Raw genomic sequence first — 25136 nt, 5'->3', positions numbered from 1 at the left:
GGTGCAGCCACTGTAGAAAACAGTATGGAATTTTCTCAGAAAACTAAAAATGGAACTGCCTTTTGACCCAGCAGTTCCACTGCTGGGATTATACCCTAAGAGCTCTGAAACACCAATCCAAAAGAACCTATGCACCCCAGTGTTCATAGCAGCACAATTTACTATAGCCAAGTGCTGGAAGCAACCTAAGTGCCCATCAGCAAAGGAGTGGATCAAAAAACCATGGTACATTTACACAATGGAATGCTGTGCAGCAGAAAGAAAGAAGGAGCTTATACCCTTTGCAACAGCATGGATGGAACTGGAGAGTATTATGCTGAGTAAAATAAGCCAGGCAGTGAGGGACAAATACCATATGATCTCTCCTTTAACTGGAACATAATCAACAAAAGAAAAATAAAAAAAAATATAACCAGAGTCATTGAAATTAAGAACAATTTAACAGTAGCCAGACAGGAGTGAGGAGGGGACAGTGGGGACAAGGGTTTTCAGGAACTACTATAAATGACACATGGACAAAACCAAGGGGGAGGGTGGAAGCAAGGGAGGGACGGAGGTTTGGAGGGGATGGGGGAAGGGTGGGGAGAAAATACAGACAATTGTACTTGAACAACAATAAAATAATTTAAATTTAAAATTGTTAATTTTAGTCATTTTTATTGAATTTTGTTAATTCAATAAAATCTGTGAAACTCTATGAAAGATTACACTAAACCTGGAAGTCTTCTCTTTTGCTAGTTGTCTGATCAAGGCTACTTCAGTGTCTCCAAAGACATCCTTTTTAATGGGCTCCATTGTCTTAGTTTTTCTGTGCCTGTGTCTTGTTCCTTTGCAGAGAAAAGAACCTAACTTTGAAAATGCCCATGGAAATACGTGGAGAACACAAGTGCAAGTGGAACCCTGTGGAAAGACAGGCCACAAAGCAGATTGTTTTCATTTACATGTAGCCTAAGTTTAAGTCTGTGGAGTGAAATGAATAAGGCAAAGTTGCTATTTAATATTTGACACATATCAAATATGAGACTCTTTCAAATGTTTTGATTTCCAAGTTCACACCTCGACTAGACTTCGGGCATCACCACAGCCTTAAATGTCACTCTACTTGCTTATTATGTCCTAGTAAGTCTTACATTTACGTGTAAAGTTGGGTAACCATATTGCATTTTCCATAGGGCAGACACAAAAAGGAGATGAAAAGACTGGGGTAAAAATCTGAGCCCCATAACAACAACAATAATGTGGGATTCAAAACAGATGCTGTTTTGTGGGCTGTGTCAAGAAGCATGGCAAGTCAAGTGAGGACTTCTAGACATGAATGACATCATCTAGTAGAATTGCTCAGTGCCTTGTCAAGAACTCCAGTGTCCCTTTGTGGGTATACAGATACTCTGAAATCAAGTAATGCTCTAGAACAAATGTATATTTTATTGTATATCATGTGTGCAATAATTGTTAGTTAAAATATTAAAGTATGTTTTTGAGTGACATTAGCCACATTACAAGTCATACTGAAATCCCACAAAGCTTCATGAAAACAGAAAAGCCACCAATGGATATAAGATGAGATTTTTTTCAAAACTTCAGCTTCTTTTGCATTGAACATATAGTCTGGTGAGATGATACAAAGCATGATATATAGTATTTCATATATCTATATTACATGTGAAAGACAAAAGAAAACCTGGTAGTTCAGGAAAGAACTTTTTTAAAAAATACTTTTATTTATTTTTAGAGAGAGGGGAAAGGAGGGAGAAAGAAAGGGAGAGAAACATCAATGTGTGATTGCCTCTCATGGCACCCCTACTTGGTGACCTGGTGGGCAACCCAGGCATGTGCCCCCACTGGGAATCAAACCAGCAACCCTTTGGTTCACTGGCCGGTGCTCAATCCACTGAGCCACACCAACCAGGAGAACTTCTGATATTAGAGATCATCAAAAGAAATTTACTGCAACCAGAATCAATCTGAAAATATCAACATGAACCACAGATTTACTACTAGAGTAATTAAGCATTCCCTTGGTTCACTCCGCCCACTCCTAGATGTCATGTATGGTGTTATGAATGTGCATCTTAGAACCTCCACAATTTAACTCTTTCCCCCAGGGCCCTTCAAGTTGCAGTTCACAGAGCCACAGCATCAGCATCATGTGGGGGCATCATATGTGCATATTTGGGAGTCCCACCCCAGAACTACTGAAGGATCAGGATTTGTGGTGGTAGGGTCAGGGAACCTCTGTTTTAACAAGCTGTCCAGGAATTCTTGTGCACATGAAAGCCTAAGAAGCTTTGCTTTCATTCTTCATTTGGCAAGGTAGGATGCCCATGAAAGGTACAGTCAGGGCCAGAACTGGTGTGGCATTTGTCGGAAAGTGGTGACATGTTCCCAGACTGTGCACTATAATGTGGTTGTACACCGTGGGGCAAAAGTAGGTTTACAGTTGTGAGTACACAAAACACAGAATTTATTCTTGTGCTGCTATTTATTAATTGTATCATTATTGTATTGTTTTCCACACTAACAACTGTAAACGTACTATTGCTCCATCCTTTGTACTTACAAAGGATGACAGCATGAAACATGCTTTCACTAATGATTGTGTGGCGGCCTGAGCAATGTCAGCCACACAGTGTTGGCCAAGAGGGGACCTGGCTGGTCTTGGTCTCCTATAGGGATCTTCATCTTCACAGTTGTAACATTTTATACCATGGGCAGAGAGTAATACATTTCCTCTTATTTAAGTGGCAATTAATTTGGATTCTTTGATTTGCATAGATCCAAAACAATGAAAAGAAAAACCCATTTAGTCTATATAAATTGTGTAGTGAAATAATATGGCTAATTTTTAATATTCTGGGTGTGTTAAAACCTAAGATTATAGTCCCAAAATATAAGAGTTTTCAAAAATCTTCTCAAATAAGGGACAAACTGTTTATTATTGTATCATTTATGCCCACAAATGCAGAAATAAGAAAATTATTTTAGCATTGGCTAATCAAAAGTTATTCATAAAGGAGAACACTGTTAACAAGAGAATGGAGTTCTGGTCAACACATATTTACCGAGTATGTCGGTAAACATACCTTCAGTTGTCTCAGGGCTTATGTCTCAAGACACCTTAAAATTTTCAGACATATTCAAATGGAAATTCAAGTCTGTGAGATCAACAAAGATGAGGTTATGTTTGAAATAAAAATCACAGATATTGCTGACAGAAAAATGTTACTTTACTGACAAGTTTCCCAAAAGCCTGTTTCATGTCCCTATTCCTAAGGCTATAGATAAAGGGGTTCAGCATGGGTGTGACCACTGTGTACATGAGGGCCATAATGATGTCCTTGTCAATGAAATTGCTTAATGTTGGGAAAAGGTACTGTCCGAACATTGCTCCATAATACAAAGACACCACAGACAGGTGGGACCCACATGTGGACAGTGCTTTATAGACCCCCTTGGCAGAAGGAACCCTCAGGATGGTGGCCCCAATGTAGCCATAAGATACCAGGATACATATAAATGGCAGGGTAATGACCACTACCCCTTCTGTGAACATGACCAACTCATTGAGAAAGGTGTCTGAGCAGGAGAGCTTGAGCAGGGCACCAAGGTCACAGAAGAAATGGGGAACAGTATTAGCAGCACAGAAGGACAGCTGGGCCAGGAGAAGGGTATGGGACAGGGCATTGGCACAGGACAGAATCCAGGACACGGCCACTAGTAAGGCACACAGCTCTTCCTTCATGATGATGGAGTAGTGCAGAGGGTGACAGATGGCAACATATCGGTCATATGCCATTGATGTAATAAGGAAGCTGTCCAGGTCAGTAAAAAATAGGAAAAAATACATCTGTGAAATACAGACTGCATAGGGGATAGATTTGTACTTAGTGCGCATGTCCATGAGCATCTTAGGGACAGTGACAGATGAGAAGGAGATGTCAGTGAGGGCCAAGTGGCTGAGGAAGAAGTACATGGGCGTGTGCAGGCGGGAGTCCAGCCTGATGAGCAGGATGATGAGCAGGTTTCCCAGCACTGTGGTCAGGTACATGCCCAGGAACAGGGCGAAGAACACACCCTGGTGCTCTGGCAGGATGGGCAGCCCCAGGAGGAGGAACTCAGACATGCTGCTCTGGTTGTCCCTCTTCATGGCCCTCCTCTGTCTGCTGGGGATGAAGAATGGTTGAGACTATTAAGAATTCTGTAGTAATTATTCTTAGATGTCATATGAAAAATATGTGTGTTTTATTTCCGAAACTGGGAAACTTGTTTCTGATATGCTCCTTATGTGTTGTCAATAAGGGAATTAGAAAAACTGTCAGTGAGGTATGTTAGTATGAGGTAGCTTTTCTGGGTTCACTGACCAAATAGAATGTGTGCATCTGTGGCACTGAGGACTAGACTACAGAATATGACACTTCAGCCATGTTATTGCACCAAGGATGCCCTGTGGGGAGTACACTGAACCATCAACCATGGCATAGAGACCTTTAGAAAATTAGACTTCTGTACCCATTGTTAAATTTCAGATGAGAGGCAAATTTTTAATGAAAAGATGCTAAGAATAATACTATATTCTTTTTAAAAACCTCATTTATATACATACATTTTTACTTATTTTTACTCAGTAAAGATCTCTAAGAAACTCTGGGTTATGTTCATTCATTCTCCCAACTGCAGTGAGGAAGGGAGTTTGAAAGTGTGAGGTCTTCCTTAAACTCGTGGCGTAATCACTTCAACGGTTTTGGAATGCTTAAATTACAGGTGGTCCAGATCTGGTTTCCTATGTCAGAATCCAAAGCAAGTGGAAATTCTTTCTGAAAGACTCTGCCTCCCTGTATCTGTCTTTAAGTCTTGGGTCACTTTTCTTTTTTTTCACCTCTTTCTCTCTTCCTGTCTGTCCCTTCACTTTATTTTTTTATCTCTCATTTTCTCCTTCCTTCTACTCACTCTCTCTGTCTCTATATCTTCATTCTCCTGTTACTCAGTGTCTCTTCCCTTTTCTCCTCTTTTCTCTCTCCCTGTCTTTTTCACTCTCTTCCCTCTTCCATGCCAAAATCAGCTTTCTAATTTTTCCTCTTCTATACCCATATATAAAATCACATATTACTGAGAAAAAACTGTCCATTCCATTCATAATACTGACCTTACCTGTATCGGTGATCCATGTTTGGTGGGTGTGTCTGGAGATTGTCTTTAGGAGATCTTAATATCAGCTTCCAAGGTCTTAGGCAGTCTAGGCATCAAAAAGAAAAGCTACAAGGCTCCGACTCTCTCACTGCTGTCTACCAGTCTCAGAGTCATGAAATGAAGAGTATAACTAGCCAAGGAGACCCTGGGGGGTAAGGGAGCAGAACTTCTACTTTCCTGTTAAAGACATCCATCAAGTTGGAGGATTAATTGTCCAATTTCACTCTTGATTCTTTAGAAAACATGTCCTGTGGGAGGGATGTTTGTGCTGGGAACCTTAGGGAATGGGCCCATAGACAAAGGCTCTCCAGACACCCTCAGTCCCTCTTCAGTCCCAAGCTCTGCTTTCCCAGCCTGAAGCATGCTCTGGCATAGGTTAAACTCCAGGGAGGTTAACAAAGGAAGGAATGGCTCTAACCAGGACCAAACAGAAAGCCAAATGACTGAACGTCCTCTGAGAGTTTAGGTAGAACCATATCCCACTCAAAGGGATCTCATTGGGCACCTATCCACCAGTAACCTAAAGGAAATGATTTTGTGGTTTTTTTTTCTCTCTAATGGAAATTATTAAATGCAAAATGTAAAGATAGGGTAATCACTTTTTTTGGAGGTTTAGGCTTTATTGTTTTCTTGACAAATTAAGTTTCTGTTGCATCAAATAAAAATAATTTTCAAGGAAGGAAGAAAAGAAGGATAAATGAAGGAAGGGAGGAGGGAGGGAAGAAACAAAGAAGGAAGAAAAATAAGCAAAAAATATCCCACAAAGAAAGCAAACTTGCAAATAGGAAAAAAGTTGACACACACAATCCATAACAATTGACTCAAAATTGAAAAGCTTCTTGTTCTTTGAAATTGACCTTTTAAAGAAAACGATAATTTATTGTCAGTGATTTTTAGCAGTGAGATACATAAGATAAAGAAGTATTTATAGCCCTGGTCAATACCTCAGTAGGTGAGCATGTCATCCCATTATGCGAAAGTTGTGCATTCAACCCCTAGCAGGGTGGTACATACAAGAATCAACCAATGAATGCATCAATAAGTGAAACATCAAACGGAAGTTTTTACCACGTGTGCATTCTCTCTCTTCCTTTCTCTCTCTTTCTCTAAAATCAGTAAATTAAAAAGAATTTAAGTATTTATAACTTGAGATAATTCTCTTTTGGTGTTTATTTTTTCCTTTTTGATGTTGGAGTTTAAGGGGTGGTAGATACAGCAAAGCTTCTATCCTCGCAACTCCTTTCTAGCTGTGATGCCTGTACTTGTGCCACAAGCATGTACGTCAGAGGAGAGGACTTGGGAGACTCTGTCAGCTCAGAAATGAAGCCCAACAGCATTCTAGGCAAAAGCCAGAGATAAAAATCCACAGGATATTGGCCAGGAGCAGTTTAGCAAGGTAAAAGTGGGCCATAAGCTAGATTGGCTATAGATGCTCTATTCCCTGAGAAGAACACCCTAGACACTTGGGTCGCTGGAGAGGAAAACCCCATGGCATGGCTAGTTAGGTAGGTCAAACAGAAAAAGAGACTTTGATATGGGATTTAGGGAGCTATGTAAGCAAGCAGTACAGACAGGGGCAGATTGCAAGGCAAAGACCAAAGTGTGTGTGGTGTGTTTGGACAAAGTGGATAACGAGTCAGGAAGGTGACACCTTGGATTAAGGGCTGACATGCTTAATGTCAGAGGAAAGACCTGTCGCAGGCCGCGTGGCATAGACACAGAAGAGCTTACAATGGGATAGATGAGAGGCAGGACTCTAACCGGGAAGTGAAGGATGAGTTGTTGCTCCTTTCAGAGCATTTTGTAGGCCTCTTCCGATTTTGGAGACATAGTACACATCACACCTAGAATACTGATCTGCCCAGTTTGCCAAATGACTTGATAGACTGCCAGTTTTAAGTAGGGCTTTGCAGCTGGTTCAGACTATGTACAAGGGACCTACTAATTGGATCATCTAAATTGGCAGAACCCATGGTGCTGGAAATATCCATGGTGTATAATGGCACCACATGGAGCCTCTGACAGACTCCATTGGAAGAGTTACAGTGCAGTGCTTAGCTGGATTCAGGAGCTGCTGGCAAGCTTCTGGGTGTAGAGGAGACTGAGTGCCCAACCATGGGACATCAAGTGACTGGAGCAAATTATTGCCAAGCACAAGAAGTCCTCAGGTCGGGTAGACCCGCTGCAAATTTGGCATTAAGCATTAGTAGATAGAGCCAAAATAAATTTCTGAATCAACTAGCCTAGACCCTCATGTCATCTGCCTATGTTGCATTGGTGTCTGTGCCTCAGTTCACACCTGTGGCCACTATCTGCAAGAACCTGTAGCCAGACATGGGAGGATCAGGATAGCGCAGGAAGCAAATTCCCCACTCATCACTGTTTATCTTGCCATTCTAGTGCATTCTGGCTAGAACTTCAATGACCAGTATTTTTATTTCTTTGAGGACTTTCTCTGGCCAGTGGGGCTCAATTTGCCTATACATTCAGCCAGCGAGAAGTGCCAGAAACACTCTCCCCCCTCTACAACCACCCCCAGCAGTCCTCTGTTAAATACAAAGAGGAGATGCTCATAAATGTTTCAGCTCCATCACCCAAGAGTGGACGGATTTGAGGCGAGTGGAATTCTAGTGGTGTTAGCTTAGGCTTCCTGGGTGATCCTTTTGTTGATTAATGTCTTTTACTTACAGCCTTACTTTCCTTATTATACTTTCCCACTTTCTCCTTGCTGTTTCTTTCAATCCCCTGAATAAACTACTTGTCCTTAATTCTTGTTTCACAATTGGCTTGTAGAGAAATGTAAGCTAGTCAATCTTTCTATAATGTAATAATGATTATTATTAGTTGTTTGTTAGGAAAAAACATTCCTAGCTTCACTGTGATTCAGTAACCATCTTTAAGTGGATCCCTATGTGCCCAATTCTAAGAGATAAAAATGTAAGGATAAATGAAACAAAAATCTTGCTTTCTTTTTTCCTGCATATACTTAGTAAGGCTGAGGCCCCATTCAACAGTTGGATATAAACAAATGCTAGTGGCAATAAGCATTTGCTGCAGTTATTTTGAGGAGAGGGACTATTCTCTGAGGCACCAGGAACTTGTGCTTGAAAGGTTTCTGCCTTGATGCAAGTAGATGGGGGTGGGCATAAGAACAATTAGACCCAGCAATGGTGCCTACTAGGGGCGGCTTACATCCTCTTCAAGTTTGTCAGTCTTCGGGCATTTTTCATCCTGGACCACTCTCTTTCCCAAGAGATTTAGTGGCAGTTCAAAAGACTACTAATCTTTTTATTACCTATGAAAAAAGTGCATGGTTATATACATGTTTTGGTGGAAAAACAATTTTTAAATAAATAAATGCTTCTATTCCCAACAACAACATACCACTTCTGTTAACATGTTGTAGCAGTCCTTCCAGATTTAAAAGTAATGATAATCTGCAGTTTTGCAAATGGTTGTAAAAATGCTTCTATACAATTTTCTATTACGTTCTCTCAAAAATTATAAGCTTTTCATAAACATAATTTTAATGATTATTTAATATTCCATTGCATGTACTGTGGTTGCCTTAACCTTTCCCTTATTGATGGAAACTAGGCTATAACTAATTACTATAAATTATGCTATAATTAGACATCTTTCTTCATAAAGCTTTTTCAGTACTGGGCAAAAAGTGGAAACTGTCATATGTCAAAGCCTACGACACTAACTACCAAACTCAAATTACTCCTATTTTGCTGCAGATTTTGGCACCTAGATCAGTTTACTTTTCCCCTACAAATCAACTTGGGCGCCATCAGCATTTGCATTAATGAACCATTTATTATTGTGACATAGTTATGCTTAGAAATCATCTTCAATGACCTTGACTTCCATTGCACTTCTGCTCTCTCATCCCATGGTCATATTATGAAGACCAGAACTGCTTTACCTATAAAATATTACATTTAAACACTCCATTTTTGCTTTTTGCCGTTTTACCCATTGTACAGAATCTTTGCCCGTAGAAATCTACTCAGTCTCTGATCCTGTCCATTTCCGCCCACACTTGTTTTGTCTTCACTATGACCCCTCCAGGATAGAGTTCATGGCTTATCACTTTCTTACCAATTTGTCTGAGTCTTTACCACATGGCCTTTCACCCCACCCATGTAGCAAAGCTTCAATGTCGGGTCATTTCAATTAGCCACCTTTTGCAGTCCCTTACTTTCCATTTCTCCCCCTATCCACTGTAATCTGGATTCTATTCTCACGGCTTCCTGAGATTACTACTGGTTACATCACACACAAACCCTCTACTAAATCTAGTGGGTGTTTTTTTCTTTAGTACTTAAACATCTCTTTGCTTTGTTTCCATGGTCCCACATTTTCATATTTTTCTTCCATGTCTCTGATTGTTCTTTGATGTCTTTTTTTGGATACTCTTTCTCTGCCATTTCTTTAATTATCAATGCTCTCTATGGTCTGTCCTCAGCCCTGTTCTCTTTCCCTTCCCTCCTCTCTCCACTTCATTGTTGTCCTCTTTTCTTAACTTGTCTTCTTTCTTTTTAGGAAGTCTCATTCTTTCCTGTGTTGGTGGTCTATGAATTTCCATCTCTATCCAAAATATATCTACCTGCTTCCTAAGTTTTTTTTATGAATGATCCATTGGTCTTTCATGCGCAGTGTGTTGAAAACTTTTCAGATCTCTTTCTTCTTTTATGTTCCCTAACAGTAAATAGCACAACCATGCACTCAGCTATACCAGCCATACATTTAAAGACTTTTTTTTAGGTCCTTTTTCCCCCCTCATTTTCTATAGTCTGACCCAAATTAGGTCACATCAAAATTACCTAGCACATCTTTTAGATTCTGACTCTGAAGTAAACTTAGATACATATAGTTCTCTCCAACTCCATTATCTCTCTCACATATTCTTCTTAATCTCTGACCTAAATGGCTGTGACCACTTCCCAACTAGTGTCCTTGCTTCTGGTCTTGCATTCATCCCTCCATCCTTGCCTTCCCAATATTCCCTCCATCCATTGCAAACACATGCTTATCATCCATTCTTCACCTGTAGTGATAGTTTTTAACCCGACACTGTCACTATTGTGATCAAATCCCTCTTTGGCTCTCCCTTGCCTTTTGGATAAAGTACAGGTTGTACTTTATCCAAAGTGGCTTCCAAGGTTCTGCGTGATTCATACCTGCTAGTTTCTCTGACTTCACCCTGAACCTCTTCCCTTGTTGAAGTGAACATTTTTGCCATTTTAATTTTCCTGATAATAGTTTTCCAAATGTATCATCTTTTGTCTCTTCTAGGCCTTTTTCTATTCCTTTCTCTTTTCCCCTTCCAAGTGTTCCTTCTCTACACTGTCCATGTCACCTTCTACCTGTTTTGGTTGTCTTGTGAGTCTGCTTATGTATAACATCTTACAACCCCTACCTGCTTGACCCCTTAAGTTTGGGTTTGAGGCCTCCTCTGTGCTCCCATAGCACTCAGCACTTATTACTCCACTTCATTCTTGTCCTCTTTTCTTTACAGAAATTACAGATTTCATTACAGCATTTGACCCACGCTGTTTTGTCTGTCCTGCTCATCAGATTGGGCCCTTTCAGAGACCAAAAAAAAAAAAAAAACCAACAAAAACACACACACAAAACCTGTGTTTTCAAATACATACTCACAGTTCTCACAAAATTCTTCCTACATAGTAGGTACACATTATTTTATGCATAAATGAATTATTGAAAATAATGAATAAAATGCTGTCTCCTCCCCTTGACTCTGTAACTCTGTATTTGCCAGTCTTAATGCAGTAGGTTTCAGAAGGCTTCTCACACTCATTGTTAAAGAATACATTTTGAAACCTGAGGATGTGCCAGCTATTGTTATGTATCATAAGTGTCAAAAAATATCCCTGCATGCATTCAGGTGTTTCTGTAGGAAGAAAAATATCTTCTGAGAGACAGAGACCCAGCCATTCTTTAATAAGTGTTTTTCTCCCAGGGATCAGTAGCAACTCTCCTCCCAGTTCCAGACTGAAGTTGAGAAGGAAGAAGTCCATGTGCTACAGAAACCACTGTTACTAGGGAGGCTCCATGGTGCAGTGGAACTAGGCTTTAGGTTTGAAGTTAACATGTTTGGGTTTAAATCCTCATTTGGCCATTTTCTTTTGAGCCACTCTCAAATGCAGTCACATGGAGAGAATGCTATCTACCACAAGAATTATTGTGAGGGTTAAATGAGGTCATAAAAGTGAACTTTTTTTTGTAAATAAACAAATCTGAAAACATGAAAGTTCCCATTTATATTCCCAAAGGAGTTGACTATCTTTGGTCTCTAACTAAAGCACATCTCTGCTGGGATTGCTTAAGGGAAATACAAGAATTACTCCAAAATTGTCCCTCACCAGAAATTTGTGGCCTTTGTCTCGTGGGTTCCCAGCCTGGCTGATACCAATGGGTGCCTTTGTCATTGCCTGGATGTCATTTAAAAGAGCAAGCACACCTCCTCCTCACGTCAAGGTTGAGTCTGCGACTTTTCTTTCTTTCTCAGCTCTAAGCCTTGTAGGGAAACAATGAAATATTAGTTTCTACCTTGGAGCTCATGGTATTTGAATTTATCACTGCTGATCTAGGTGAGGGTAGTATTTGTAGGCTGCACTCAGCAGTGTGTGTGTGTGTTTATGATTTGTGCAAGGTACTTTATACAATTTTGTTGTGCCATCTTGAATAACTTAGGTGGATATAATAATTATAATTCCTTGGAGTTTGTACTTTCCTCTCTAGGAAAATGTTCTCTTTCACAGTTTTGCAGACTATCTGGCTTGCATCCAAGCTATGAGCACAACCTTTCAGGTTAAAAAAAAAGTCTGTATTTTTTCTCACAAATAACCATAAATATGCCTGTATATTATTTTCTTCTATGTTCTTTTAAATATTATAAGATTTTCATGAACTCATTTTATTGACTATGATATTATTTCCAATGTATGCATATAATAGTTGCCTTAACCTTTCCCTTATTGGTTAAAACTAGGCAGTTCATCAAAATTGTTGACCAGGGTCTGATATGCAGCTTTCCTGAAGCCTTGAGTAATTCACCCTATGAGCATCTGTCTTTATAAATTCAGTAGCTGGTATTCTTGTTTCTCTATTTACTTTTGATCGCCTGATTAAGGACTACGACAATACATCTATTGAAAGGCTTTTGGGGAATTACAAATCCTACCTTCTTCTCTTTAATAAGTGGCAGGCGTCTTATTTTGGTTAAATTATGATTTGCTAGATAAAATGTGGTATGGTAGGTAGAAACACGGGTTTGAAATGACATAAGTCTGGGATTGAGCGACCTGTCCATATTTTTCCTGCTGAATGTTTTAGGCAAATTACCAGTACTCTGAAAGCCCTAGTTTCCAGCTGGTTAAATAAAAATAATGCCTTTTTTGTGGTCCTGTTAGGCTAATATGATATGAAGTATATATCACAGCAGTTGGCCTATATTCCGCAGTAAATACGAGATTAATAACTTGGTTTTCATTAACATAGTTACTGTTGTCATTATTTTTGATATTACCATGTAAGCACATATCTTGAAACCATAGATTTTCATTCATTCTCGAACTTTCTGATTGATTTCCTAAAATTCTAGAGTGTTTCCAGGCAACAAGTACTGTCTTACTTGAGGATATAGTCTATAAAATCACATAGTATAGTGGGAAGAGTTTAGTCTTTGAAGCCCATCAGACCTACTATCAAATGCCAGATTTACCGTACACTGGGCAAGTTTCATCACTGAGTCCCAGTTTTCTTCTTCCTCACATGAGAATTAGAATGCTTATGTTGAAAGATTATAGGAACAAGTGAGAAGTATTTGGAAAGCACCTGGAGCAAAATCAGATTTTGTTAAGAGTTTGACTATTTCTAGCCCTACAGCCACCTCAGCCTCTTGGAAAGAGTAATTTGAAAGAGTAAATTTGATTTCAGTGTCTGTAGCCTCTGCCTTCACTCTGCCTGTAATGCCCACCCCTCACCCCGACCCCTCCTCACTTTGCGGAAGTCATTACCCTTGTCAGGTCCCTAGACCTGGCCCCCAGAATATACAGCTTACAGCCATTTCAGTTCAGTGAGAGTGGTGAACAGAGGACTGTGACTCCCAGAAATACTCACCTTTAAATTGAATCTGTAGTTGGGATCTAAAGCCTTTTTGCTCTTGATGAAAGAATTTAAGGTACTAGCAGGCTATTGAGGGAGGTGTTTTGGGTAGGGTCACCTGGAAGGCTCAATGTTCTGGAAGTCACACCACACAGGTGTAGTTCTCCATGTCCCTGAGAAAACCTGACCCAGAGAATCTGAAAAATCTCAAGAAATTTAAGAGTGTTCCATCACTCATTTCCCATAATCCATGAAGGTTGTCGGGTCAGGTTTGGGTTTGAGGTGCTGGAATCTGCAGAAAGCCTTCTCTGCCTCTAGGACTAAGTAGCACACTATCTTCACTTGTTTCTGAGAGACCTCATGATTAAGCATTCATTGATATTCTGATTTGATATCTGGTTCCAGATACTACAGGGAGCCAACCTGTGGCTGCTTTGCTGTAGTCCTTGAAAGCTCTCATTTGACTGACTTTTCACTTACTGAACTAAGTTGGTTCATGATTATACTCTTCCTTTCACTCAGGTCGGGGTGGGGGAACCAGACTGGCTGTATATCGTTACCTTCTGAATCCAGTTGACAAAGTGGTCATGAGACCTCTGGACACTAGCTCCTTACTCCTGCTTCTTTTCCTCGTGTTGGATGGTGTATGTTTAGGTGGGAATGAAACAGAAGCAGTCTTTGCCCCTTCTTTAAATGGGAGAGAATCACCAGGGCATGGGTTCTGTGCTTCCTTAGAGCATCTTTATGACAATAATTTTCTTAGACTTGACCAGCTGGCCTAGGAGCAGAAGAATTGGCCTTTGGGACTGACAGCTTGCCGATTGGCTATAGAAGTTGGTCAAAGTAGTTGCATTAAACTTTAGTGGTAAAACTTTTATAAACTGCTGGCGGGAAAACATAGGATTAAAGGAATGTTGGAAATGGACAAGAAAAAAAATAGATCTACTGCCTTCCTAACATTGATTATTATGAAGTCATTCTTTTAAAGATGTCAATATTACCAAGCTGTACAGCGCATTAAACTGATGACATTTTTCATGAATTGCCTTCCTGTGCAGATTTCTCCTGTGTTTGAACACACCTCACCCTCCGCCCTCCATTTCACCCTTCTCACCCAATAACATTTTCTGGAGAATGTGACCTTATAAGTGTTTCTTCTTTTTTTAGAGTGATATCTTGATTATTTAGTGTTTAAAAAATATATATTACCAACCACAGGTACCCACACTCAGATTGAACAAATATTGGCATGTTGCCACATTTGTTTCTGACAGTTAAAACAAGCAACCCAGAACACTACAGACACAGCCAATGCTCCATCCACCATTCCTACTTCCCTGCTCTTTCTTGGTATGGGTAACCACTATCACAGAGTTTTTAAATACCTTTTACTGCTTTTTATGTGTTTTATACTTTTATCACACACATATATACCATAAATAATATAGTGTTGTTAAGGATTTTGATATGATATCTAGTAAATATAATTTTGCATCTATTTTAACCCAGAATTTATTTTTGAAGATTTGTCCATATGGACACTGTGGTATAGAGTCTATTCAGTGTTACTGCTGGATAGGATTGGTTGCAGGAATAAACTAACCTCAGTTTATTAGTTTATTGTCTAGTGGGCAATTAGTTGTTTTAGTTCTTAACTATTACAAAGTTGCAAATATTAATGTGATCTTTTTCTTCATGAAGAAAGGTGAGCATCTTTCTACAGCATAGATGGAGAAAAAAATAGTACATCTAAGAGAATATAAATCTTCAACTTTATAAGATATGTTCAAAATAGAAGAACTACCATAAATATTTAACAGCGGTGTCTGAAGAGTTTCTTTTCTTCACATGCTTATCATTGCATGATGTTCTCATATATATTTAAAAATTTTTTATCAGTGGTATTTGATTCTCATTTGCATTTCTCATCACTTGGAAAGTAAATCCTCTTTTAATATATTTGTTGCCTATTTTGACTTCATTTTTCTGTGAACTTCTAGCTCATATATTAATTGCATTTTTTGTCTTGTCCTTACTAATTTGAAGGAATTCTGCATGTACCCCGAGTGCTGATCTTTTGCTCACTCAGGATGGTACATATTCTGCCATCCATGGCTTGTCTCCCTGAGGCTTTCCTACAGCAGCGGTAGTGCTTGTACTAAAGAAACACTATCTTAATGCAGTCACATTTATATTTATGTTGTATGCTTTGGGGATCTTGATTAAGACATGTGCTACTACCCTAAGAGTATAATAATCTATAAATTTTTTGAATGATTCTGAAATTTTGCTTCTCACATTTAGATTTTTAATACATCTGAGATTGTTAAGTGTGCGGTGTAAGGTAATGATGGGATGTTATTTTTCCCTTGTGGAAAGACAGCCTCCTTGGCCCTGGCTGGTGTAGCTCAATGGATTGAGCTCGGGCTGTGAACCGAAGCATCGCAGGTTCGATTCCCAGTCAGGGCACATGCCTGCCTCGGTTGCAGGCCACGGCCCCCAGCAACCGCACATTGATGTTTCTCTCTCTCACTCTTTCTCCCTCCCTTCCCTCTCTAAAAATAAATAAATAAAATCTTAAAAAAAAAAAAGAAAGAAAGAAAGACAGCTGCCTCAGCACCATTGGCGGGAGAGCCTGTATTGTTTTCACTGATTTATAATGCCAGTCAGGTGGTTGTGAAGTGCTCGTTCTAGACATGCCTTGTTTCCAGGCTCTCTGTTTTCTGCCTCTGTATCATTGGTATATCTTTGTAAAAATACACCATTGTTATAATCAGTATAGCTTTATAGTAAGCTTTGATATGTTATAGTGAATTTCTGCCTTCTAAAAACTATATACATAGAGATTTCAATAATTAATAACCTAGGTTAGATCATTAGATCAATAGATCTCTGAGAGGCTATTTTAGAGACACTGAAAAGATTAGAATTCCTTTTTAAAATTACTTTTGGCCTTTAGGTTGCACTTCTTTGGGTGTGATGCCGTGTGACAACTAAGTAACATGGTGCCCCAGGAGTATTATTAGGCTTAAACGGGGTCTCAAATAAGACCTGATATAAGTTTCTTCAGAAAGCTGCCATGATGAATGTAATTCGATGTGGCATTTTTTTATTTGATCAACAAATTTATACTGCGTGTGTATTAATTGTCTGATAGATTCTGGGTCCACAACCAATGAACAAATCAGAAATAATTATGGATTATGTAGACAAGCAGGGGATACAGAGTTAGACAGATGATGATGTGCAAAATTGTGAAAACCGATGAGATTCTGATGTCACATTTGCTTTGTCTCCAGAGGACAAACTCTGGAGTCGAAATGTTTGGGTCCAAATCGCAGTTTCTTCTTTTCTTATGCTGTGACCATGAGACTGTCAGCATCGGCTCTCCCGTCTGAACTGGAAATGGTGCTGTCTGTGAATGAGGCAGCACCTACATCATTCATAGATTTAAGACTGTTGAGTCAGCTACTGCATGTAAACTCTTAACACAGTCCACAAGGACAATGTTAAACAAACATTAACTGTTAGTACTATTATTCAGAGAATGGGACCACATTGAGAAAGTGGCTGTATATTCTATCCTATACTTGTTCTGCATTCATTCAGCAAAATATACATCAAATGTAGAAAATAAGGATGAAGATATTTCCTGAATCAAAAGGACATTTCTATTATGCTATGTCACAACAGTCATTTTTTTTTTTATTCTGAGAAACTTCACCTTTTCCCTTCAACTTTCTCCACCAGTCCTCTCCAGTTAGTATGCCAGCATGAGGCCTGAGAACCAGAGCAGTGTGTCTGAGTTCCTCCTCCTGGGGCTGCCCATCCTGCCAGAGCACCAGGGCATGTTCTTCGCCCTGTTCCTGGGCATGTACCTGACCACAGTGCTGGGCAACCTGCTCATCATCCTGCTCATCAGGCTGGACTCCCACCTGCACACGCCCATGTACTTCTTCCTCAGCCACTTGGCCTTCACTGATGTCTCTTTCTCATCTGTCACTGTCCCAAAGATGCTGATGAACATGCTAATCCAGCACCTCTCTATTCCCTATGAAGGCTGCATTTCACAGGTGTATTTTTTCATACTTTTTGCAGACCTGGACAGTTTCTTGATCACTTCAATGGCTTATGACAGGTATGTGGCCATCTGTCACCCTCTGCAGTACACCACCATCATGAGTCAGCGCATTTGTGTCATGCTGGTGGCTGGGTCCTGGGTCATTGCTTGTGCTTGTGCTCTTTTGCATACCCTCCTCCTAGCCCGGCTGTCCTTCTGTGCTGAGCACACCATCCCCCACTTCTTCTGTGACCTTGATGCCCTGCTCAAATTGTCCTGCTCAGACACTTCCCTCAACCAACTGGTAGTCTTTACTGTGGGATTAACAGCTATTATGCTTCCATTCTTATGCATCTTGGTTTCCTATGGCCGTATTGGGGTGAGCATCCTCCGGGGTCCCTCTGCCAGTAACATCTGTAAAGCCTTGTCCACATGTGGATCTCATCTCTCAGTAGTGACCCTCTATTATGGGGCAATTATTGGTCTATATTTTCTTCCTTCGCCCAACAACTCGAATGACAATAACATAATCGCTTCATTGATGTACACAGTGGTAACTCCCATGCTGAACCCCTTCATTTATAGCCTGAGAAATAAAGACATGAAAGGGGCCTTGAGAAAACTCTTGAATAAGAAAGCATATTCTTCCAACTGATACTTGCCATGTAAATACAAATTATTAAAAATATAGCTCACTTGCCTTCCTTCTTACAGCTGTCACTCACAACCTTGGATGACATTCTTGGACCTGTTAGGGGGATGAGTAAAACAGGATGTGGTTTATAGAACTTAATTTGCTCTTTTCTCGGATAATGGGGAGTGTAAAAGACTCTGAGGATGCTGTGTCACTTTGACTGGTGTCATTAAACAGAAGTTGCCAGGACTGATCCTTCTCCCAATTTTTAAGTTGTTGTAAAATGTGTTTCATTTTCCACATCTCCGTTTTTAAAGAATTTGCTATTTTGGTGGGAATATAGCTTCTCCTTTCCCAGGTACCCAAACATCCAGGGGTCCTGAGCCCTTCTAGAACCTTCAGGGAGAACATATTAAATTTTGCTCTCCTTACATAATTATTAACACACTGTTTTCTTGTCCTTTAGGAATACATCTCACACATCATTTCTCCCCAACACAGTGAGTTATTCAGCAACACCATAAATGTCACATCTGTTGTTCTAGGTACCAGTCAAAATCTTAACATATGTTAACATCATCTACTTTGATCCTGAGAACAGCCCTAAGAGATATGTTGGGAAAACTGAGGCTCAAAGAGGTGAACAGTAGGACTGAAGTTAGTGAAAGGAAGGCTTGAATCTTGGCTCTGTGACCTCAGAGCGATTCAGCCAAGGATTATAATCATTTGTGGAGAACACTGTATCCTGAGGAGGAGTAATTAGCTAAGCCTAGTGGCAGAGACTATGTGAAGAACTTCCCAGAGGTGGTACTGCTTTACCTGAGACTGAACAAAATCAGAATTATGCAGACACACCAAGTTCTGTCTTACCCTGATGATCCCAGGCAGAGGAGCAGCATGTTTTAGGATGTTAAACTGCAAGTTCCAGCTGAGGCACCAAGATTTCATGGACACCAGATACCCAAGTGAGCAAAGTAAAGATGTTTGATTTTTGTGAGGGATGGATTAGTTACTCAAAAGTAAAAAGAACCCTTTTTACTTTTAGGTCGAACGAGCAAATATTTCCACGAATTCAAAAATGTGTAGAATTTTTTATCCAATATTTTATCTCCAAGTGTTCCTAGTTCCCACAATTCACCTCATCACTCCTAAGTCCTCAGAAAATTTCAGGAAATGAATTGAGTTTTAATAGGATTTTTAGATATTTTATTTTCAGATTTTATTTTTTGTTGGGGTAGGTATATTTCAGGACTTTTACCCTGCCATTCCTGTTGACATCACTTTAGAATAATTAGTTTTTACACAAAAATAGGGGAGTATTGAGGAGGAGCTATAATTTGAGCTTCATCATGAATGAATTTGCTAGGTGAAAAATTTGGGAAGAACATTTCAAGTTTTCATCCTTCTTGTCTCCTACCTGTATTTTAGATCTTGGATTGCAGCTTCCTCTAGCTTTTCAAGCTCCCTCTGGAGAAAGATAGACAAGAGCTTCGCTATGCCTAATCTATTAAATAAGGCCACTTATTCTCCTGAAATGTACATGGTGTGGCAAAAGTACAGTAGGTTTAGTTGTGAGTACATGAAACAGTATATTTTTGTATTCTTATTGATTAATTATTGTATTATTTTCCATACAAACAACCATAAACCTACTTTTGCCCCATCATGTAGACAATAGCATCCAATTTCCAAGGTTATTTCTGTCAACCTAAAATTAAAACACTGAAATGAAAAGCAACAAGCATTTATTTGGGATCAAAGAATTGCAATTTGGGCAGCCAGGTTCAGGCAGAAATCCAAATGGTGACCCTATTACAGGTTGAATGCAAGGGGCTTTAATAATGAAAGGAAAGGAATAATTACATGGAAGGAAGTAGAATCCCTATTGGTGCTAATAATCTGAGTTACTCTTGGCCATACCAGACTGATTACTGATTCCGTCTTCGGATAGAGTTTAGAACCGTGAGTCCTGGTGGTCAGGATGTCTGCTGTCCTGCTGGCTTTACAAACAATTGTTTGTAAGACAGTGTAGGTTTGGTACAGTCCAAAGATCTGGTCCAGCTTAAACAGTGTAAGGGTTCAAGAAGCAAGACATGCAAGGCAGTTTCTCTGAAATGGCTGCTCTTGTTCTATTTTAAAATGGCTCTATGTATATCACCTTTCATTTTCCTCAGAACAAAGAACTCTCTCTCTGGCCTCTGGCCATGCAGGTGCTGGTCACCCAACCTTTGGCCACCCCAGGCTCTTGCCACCCTTGCTTTTGCTCTCCCATTAGAATTTAGCACTAATAAACACTGCCTGCATGCTAATAGGCTTGCTGATCTGTTATTCTTTACTGCTTCAGCAAGAAGAACTAGGTTTCTCCTGTTAACACTATTACAGACATCCCCATTCTCCCACCTTTGTCCCCCTCCACCCAGCCCCCACTGGCCCTGGCCTTCACCACATTGTTGCCTGTGTCCATGGGCTATGCATATATATTTCTGTGTTCTTTGGCTAATCTCTTCCGGCCCCCCTGCCCCCTTTCCTCTGGGATCTGTCAGTCTGTTCCATGTATCCATGCCTCTGGTCCTGTTTGTTTATCAGTTTATTCTGTTATTTAGGTTCCACATACAAGTGAGATCATACGGTATTGGGGAATATATCCTAAGAATCCTGAAAAACCAATCAGAAAGAATAAATGCACCTCTATGTTCATAGCAGCATTATTAAAAATAGCCAAAATTGTCTATTTTGGCTATTTCAGTCAAAACTAAAACCAGCCGAAGTGCCTATCAGTAGATGGGGTGGATAAAAAAGATGGGGTACATTTACATAATGGAATGTGATGTGTCTGTAGAACACTAAGGAACTCATACTCTTTCTGACAGCATGGATGGACCTAGACAGTATTATGCTAAGTGAAATAAGCCAGCCAGTGAGGGTATTCTTAACACTTTGAAAAGGGCAATTTTTTGTTGGGCAGTGTAGTGTGTCTTGTGCATTTCAAGCTATTCAGCAGCACTGGCCACTGAGCACTAACCACTGGTAGCAGCTCCATTCATTGGACTAAGCAAATGCTCCTACACCTTTCTAAAGTCCATTGGAAATGTAAAATACCTGGCCAAGTTCACCAACACTGTTTTAAGTTATTTTGGAAGGAAGCTAAGAGTTAGTTCTAGTACTTAAATACAAATTAACTGTGATTTTTTAAGAAGTGTTGCTGATTAATTAAAGTGAGATTAGAATGAGGCAAATGAAGCACATGTGAAAAATTTGCTTCCAATGCTAAATTTGAGAGCTGCCAAAAATTCAGTAATTAGGGCAAATATAAATTAAAGATTAATTTTTAACTAAAATTAGCTCAGTGCACTCTTACCAAACTAACAAAATTTAAAGAAAGACAAAAAGTACCCTGCACTTGAACAACTCAGCCTGCCCCACCCCATTCCCATCTTAACCCTGTCCAATTCTTTATCAGTCTTCCTCCAGATGTGTTGTATGATTGGTGTTTTCTTTTTATCTTTAGTTATGCTGTGTCTAGTTGCATTTCTTTTGTTAAATTTATCTTTATTTCAGTTTGCTTAGCTTGATTCTGTAAGTTGATGCTTTTAACCACATTTGAGAAATGTTGAGTTTTTGTTTCTTTACCTGAATCATCTGCCCCACTCATTATAACCCTTTTACTTTTTAATGTAATGAACATACTTCGGGTAACTGCCTCCACATCTTTTTTGGTCATTTTCAGTATCTGTGGTTTCTTGCAACCTGTTTCTTGTGACTATTCCTTTCTTGATGTGGTGCACTTTTGTTTACTTCATGTGTCTAAGAATTTTTCAGTGTTTGATGGAAATTTTGGATGGTGCAGTTAGTAAATTTATATTTTAGTTTTAGGCTGTTGACTTTTGTTCTGGTAGTCAGTTAAACTACTGGCAGATCCTTTTTCATGTTTTCAGATTTTATTTTATTCTTTGTTCAAGTAGATCTATTTCCGCTTGTCCTTAGGTTCTTGGGATTGGCCCTTACCTTAGGGTATACTTAAGTCCTAGGGAATAGATTTCCTGGGGTCTAACCTGAAAATGCAAAGTGCTCCCTGTGCTCTCTCTACTTGAACTCTAACAATAGACATACCCATCACCGAGTGGCCTCTGACATCTCCATTGAGCAACTACTCCTGCAGCAGCTGCTCTGATAAACCTGTGATAGGTCACCCAGAGCATGCCCATCTCAGCCCTTTGCCAAGGATTCATGTTTAAACCCCATGTGCACTTCTGACTTTTGGACAGCTTTTTCTTCTCAGGAACCTTGCCACACAAATCCCAGTTGCTTGAGTAACCCCAAATTCTAATCTCTACCTTTTCACTCCAGAAATCAGCACTCTGATCTAAAGCTGTCATCTGTAAAGTATACTCCTGGGCAACAATACAGACAAATTTAGAGCACATTTCATGCATTTTTCTTCTTGTAAGAATCACAGTTCTGCTTTGCCTGTTGTTGAATGCCTATAAACAGGTCCTTCATATATTTTATTTTTTTTTGCTATAAAAAAGCAAGTTTGTTCCCATTTATTATGTCATAAATAAAGGAAAAACTAGGACATTGATTTCACTCATTTTTAAAATATATGCATTTAAGTCTGTAAAGTTCTATTTAAGCACCACATTAGTTAAGCCCCACAAATCCAATGTGTCATATCATTTGTTAACAGGCTATAATTTCAATTGTAATTTCTTTTTGGCAAATTTATTATATAGAGGTTTATTACTAATTTGGAGATTACTCCTTATTGGGCATGTCATTTGCAAATGTCTTCTCATTTGGTTGATGGTTTCTTTCACTGACTAGCCATTCTTCGTTCTACACTCTGAGAGGCTGAACTCGCTGATCAGATTAGGCTGATAATCACATCATCACTTTGAAAGCTGCTTTAAAATCTCTAGTTCTCCCTCCTGTTTCACTCCCAGTTGGTCACCCCAGGGCACAGAGGGCTCCCCACAAGTTTGAGTTTATCACCTGGTGCCTTTACCAGTCCTTTCTGGCCCATTTTCCTGGCCTTGATAGAAAAACACCTTACTTCATTTTGTGACCATGCCCACTCAATTTAAGAAAAGAAAAAGTGATATACCATCACTCTATAAACAAAACTGAAAACAAAGATTTGGGCAATTGATAAGAAACTAGAGACAAAAATAAAACTCAATTTTTAATGAATGTCACTCATAAAAATAAATTCCAAATGTATTAAAAGTTAAACACAAAAATAAAATCATGAAACTGTCAGCAGGTGTATTTTGTAACCTATGTAAAGTTTGTAAACTATAAAAAAATAAAACTGTGGCCGCATAAATGTTTAAGATGTTTATAGGACAAAGGATATCATATGAGAAATTTAAAAAGATATTTTGAAAAGGCCAGGTGTGCAGGTATGTTTTTAATACACCTTTTGCATAATTCTAAAATGAACAAGAAAATGAAACAGAAGAAAACTAAGTCCAAGCTGAAACAGAGACAGAAGAATGGGTGATGCATGAGGACTTGTTACAAAGCAGCTATTCAGGCAGGAAAGGATGCTCACGTTGAGGTCTGCAGGATGGAGCAGGTCTTCTATCCAATGACTAGGACAACTCTGGTCATGCAGGGCAACATGGTCCTCTACTGAGCATATTCCCCAGAGCCCCTTTCATATCCCGATTCCTCAGACTATAGATAAAGGGATTTAGCATGGGAGTGACCAGGGTGTACAGCACAGCCACAATGGCATCCTTGTTGTGGGAGCTGTTGGATGAAGGAAAAAAGTACAGCCCAATAATTGTCCCATAGTACAGAGACACCACAGAGAGGTGGGAGCCACACGTGGACAAGGCTTTGCAGATGCCTTTGGTGGAGGGGACTTTCAGGATTGTGGCCCCAATGCGGCCATATGAAACCAGGATGCATATGAATGGCAGGGTAATCAGCACCACCCCCACAGTGAGGATAAGCAGCTCATTAACTGTGGTATCTGAGCTGGACAGCTTAAGTAAGGTGGAGAGATCACAGAAGAAGTGCTGGACAATGTTGTCCCCACAGAAAGAGAGACGGGCCAGGAGAAGGGTATGCAAAAGGGCAGAAACGCAGGATTGGACCCAGGATACAGTTACTAGGAAAATACACAGGCTCTGACTCATGATGGTGGTATAGTGGAGGGGATGACAGATGGCCACGTACCTGTCATAGGCCATTGAGGTGAGAAGGAGGCTGTCAAGATCACCCCAAAATAAAAAGAAATACACCTGGGAAATGCATCCAGCATGTGAGATGGATTGATCCTGAGTATGCATATTTATGAGCATCTTTGGAGCTGTGACAGATGAGAAGGAGATGTCAGTGAAGGCCAAGTGGCTGAGGAAGAAGTACATGGGCGTGTGCAGGCGGGGGTCCAGCCTGATGAGCAGGATGATGAGCAGGTTGCCCAGCACCGTGGTCAGGTACATGCCCAGGAACAGGGCAAAGAATATGCCCTGTTTCCCTGCCTGGATGGGGAGCCCCAGGAGGAGGAACTCGGACACGCAGCTCTGGTTCTCCCTCTTCATGGTCTTCTTCTGTTTTGCTATAGATGAAAAAAGAGATGGAAATGCGAAATCACTGTAACTACCATATAACAGAAACAGGACAGTTAGTCAGTACATGATTTTAACCTGAACAGCTCGTGCCTTTCACCCACTAGTGGGCTAGTGATGGTCTAACATCAGGATATTTCATATCCACCTAAAAACCAGCACAGTTACTTTTGGAGAAATCATGAAACATCGGAATGATGATTGTAGCAGATCAAATTCAAGTCTGAAGAGTCCAAGAGTTCATGACAGAAATCTGAGAGTAGGAAATTAGGGTGCGAGGCTAGGTCTGTATCCAGTTATTAGAAACACTAGTAGAGACTCTCCCAGTGGTCTGTTGTCCTTCTTAAATTTCCTCACGCCTCTCACACATACTTTGGCATTTTTGTAATGCTTTTCTATTTCCAACAATATTTAATTAATAACACTGCTTTATTTCCATGGATTAGGTCAAGATAAGAACCCAGTGGAATGCTCTGGACCTCACGGAAATCAGGACTTGGAAACTTGGTGGAAATATTGTATGTAACTGCTCAAGACA

General features: G+C 39.8%; 2 protein-coding genes across 2 annotated transcripts; one reads left to right on the top strand and one right to left on the bottom strand.

The window, feature by feature from the left end:
• Positions 1-1917: 1917 nt before the first annotated feature.
• On the bottom strand, positions 1918-24916 carry LOC114489708 (olfactory receptor 1J2-like). The gene is made up of 2 exons (XM_028503569.2): positions 24083-24916; positions 1918-4156 (listed from the first exon to the last, which is right to left on the bottom strand). Exons 1-2 carry the CDS (start codon positions 24569-24571, stop codon positions 3197-3199), a joined length of 1449 nt encoding a protein of 482 aa, XP_028359370.1. The 5' UTR covers positions 24572-24916; the 3' UTR covers positions 1918-3196.
• LOC118498649 (olfactory receptor 1J1-like) lies at positions 16269-20423 on the top strand. Its single transcript, XM_036017276.1, has one exon. The coding sequence runs from the start codon at positions 17100-17102 to the stop codon at positions 18039-18041; it is 942 nt and encodes a 313-aa protein (XP_035873169.1). The 5' UTR covers positions 16269-17099; the 3' UTR covers positions 18042-20423.
• Positions 24917-25136: the final 220 nt, after the last annotated feature.

This window comes from Phyllostomus discolor, unplaced genomic scaffold (genome assembly GCF_004126475.2).
Source record: "Phyllostomus discolor isolate MPI-MPIP mPhyDis1 unplaced genomic scaffold, mPhyDis1.pri.v3 mPhyDis1_scaffold_24, whole genome shotgun sequence".
Taxonomy (NCBI): Eukaryota; Metazoa; Chordata; class Mammalia; order Chiroptera; family Phyllostomidae; genus Phyllostomus; species Phyllostomus discolor.
Note: the sequence above shows the minus strand (reverse complement) of the source record. Positions and strands in the feature narration are given on the sequence as shown.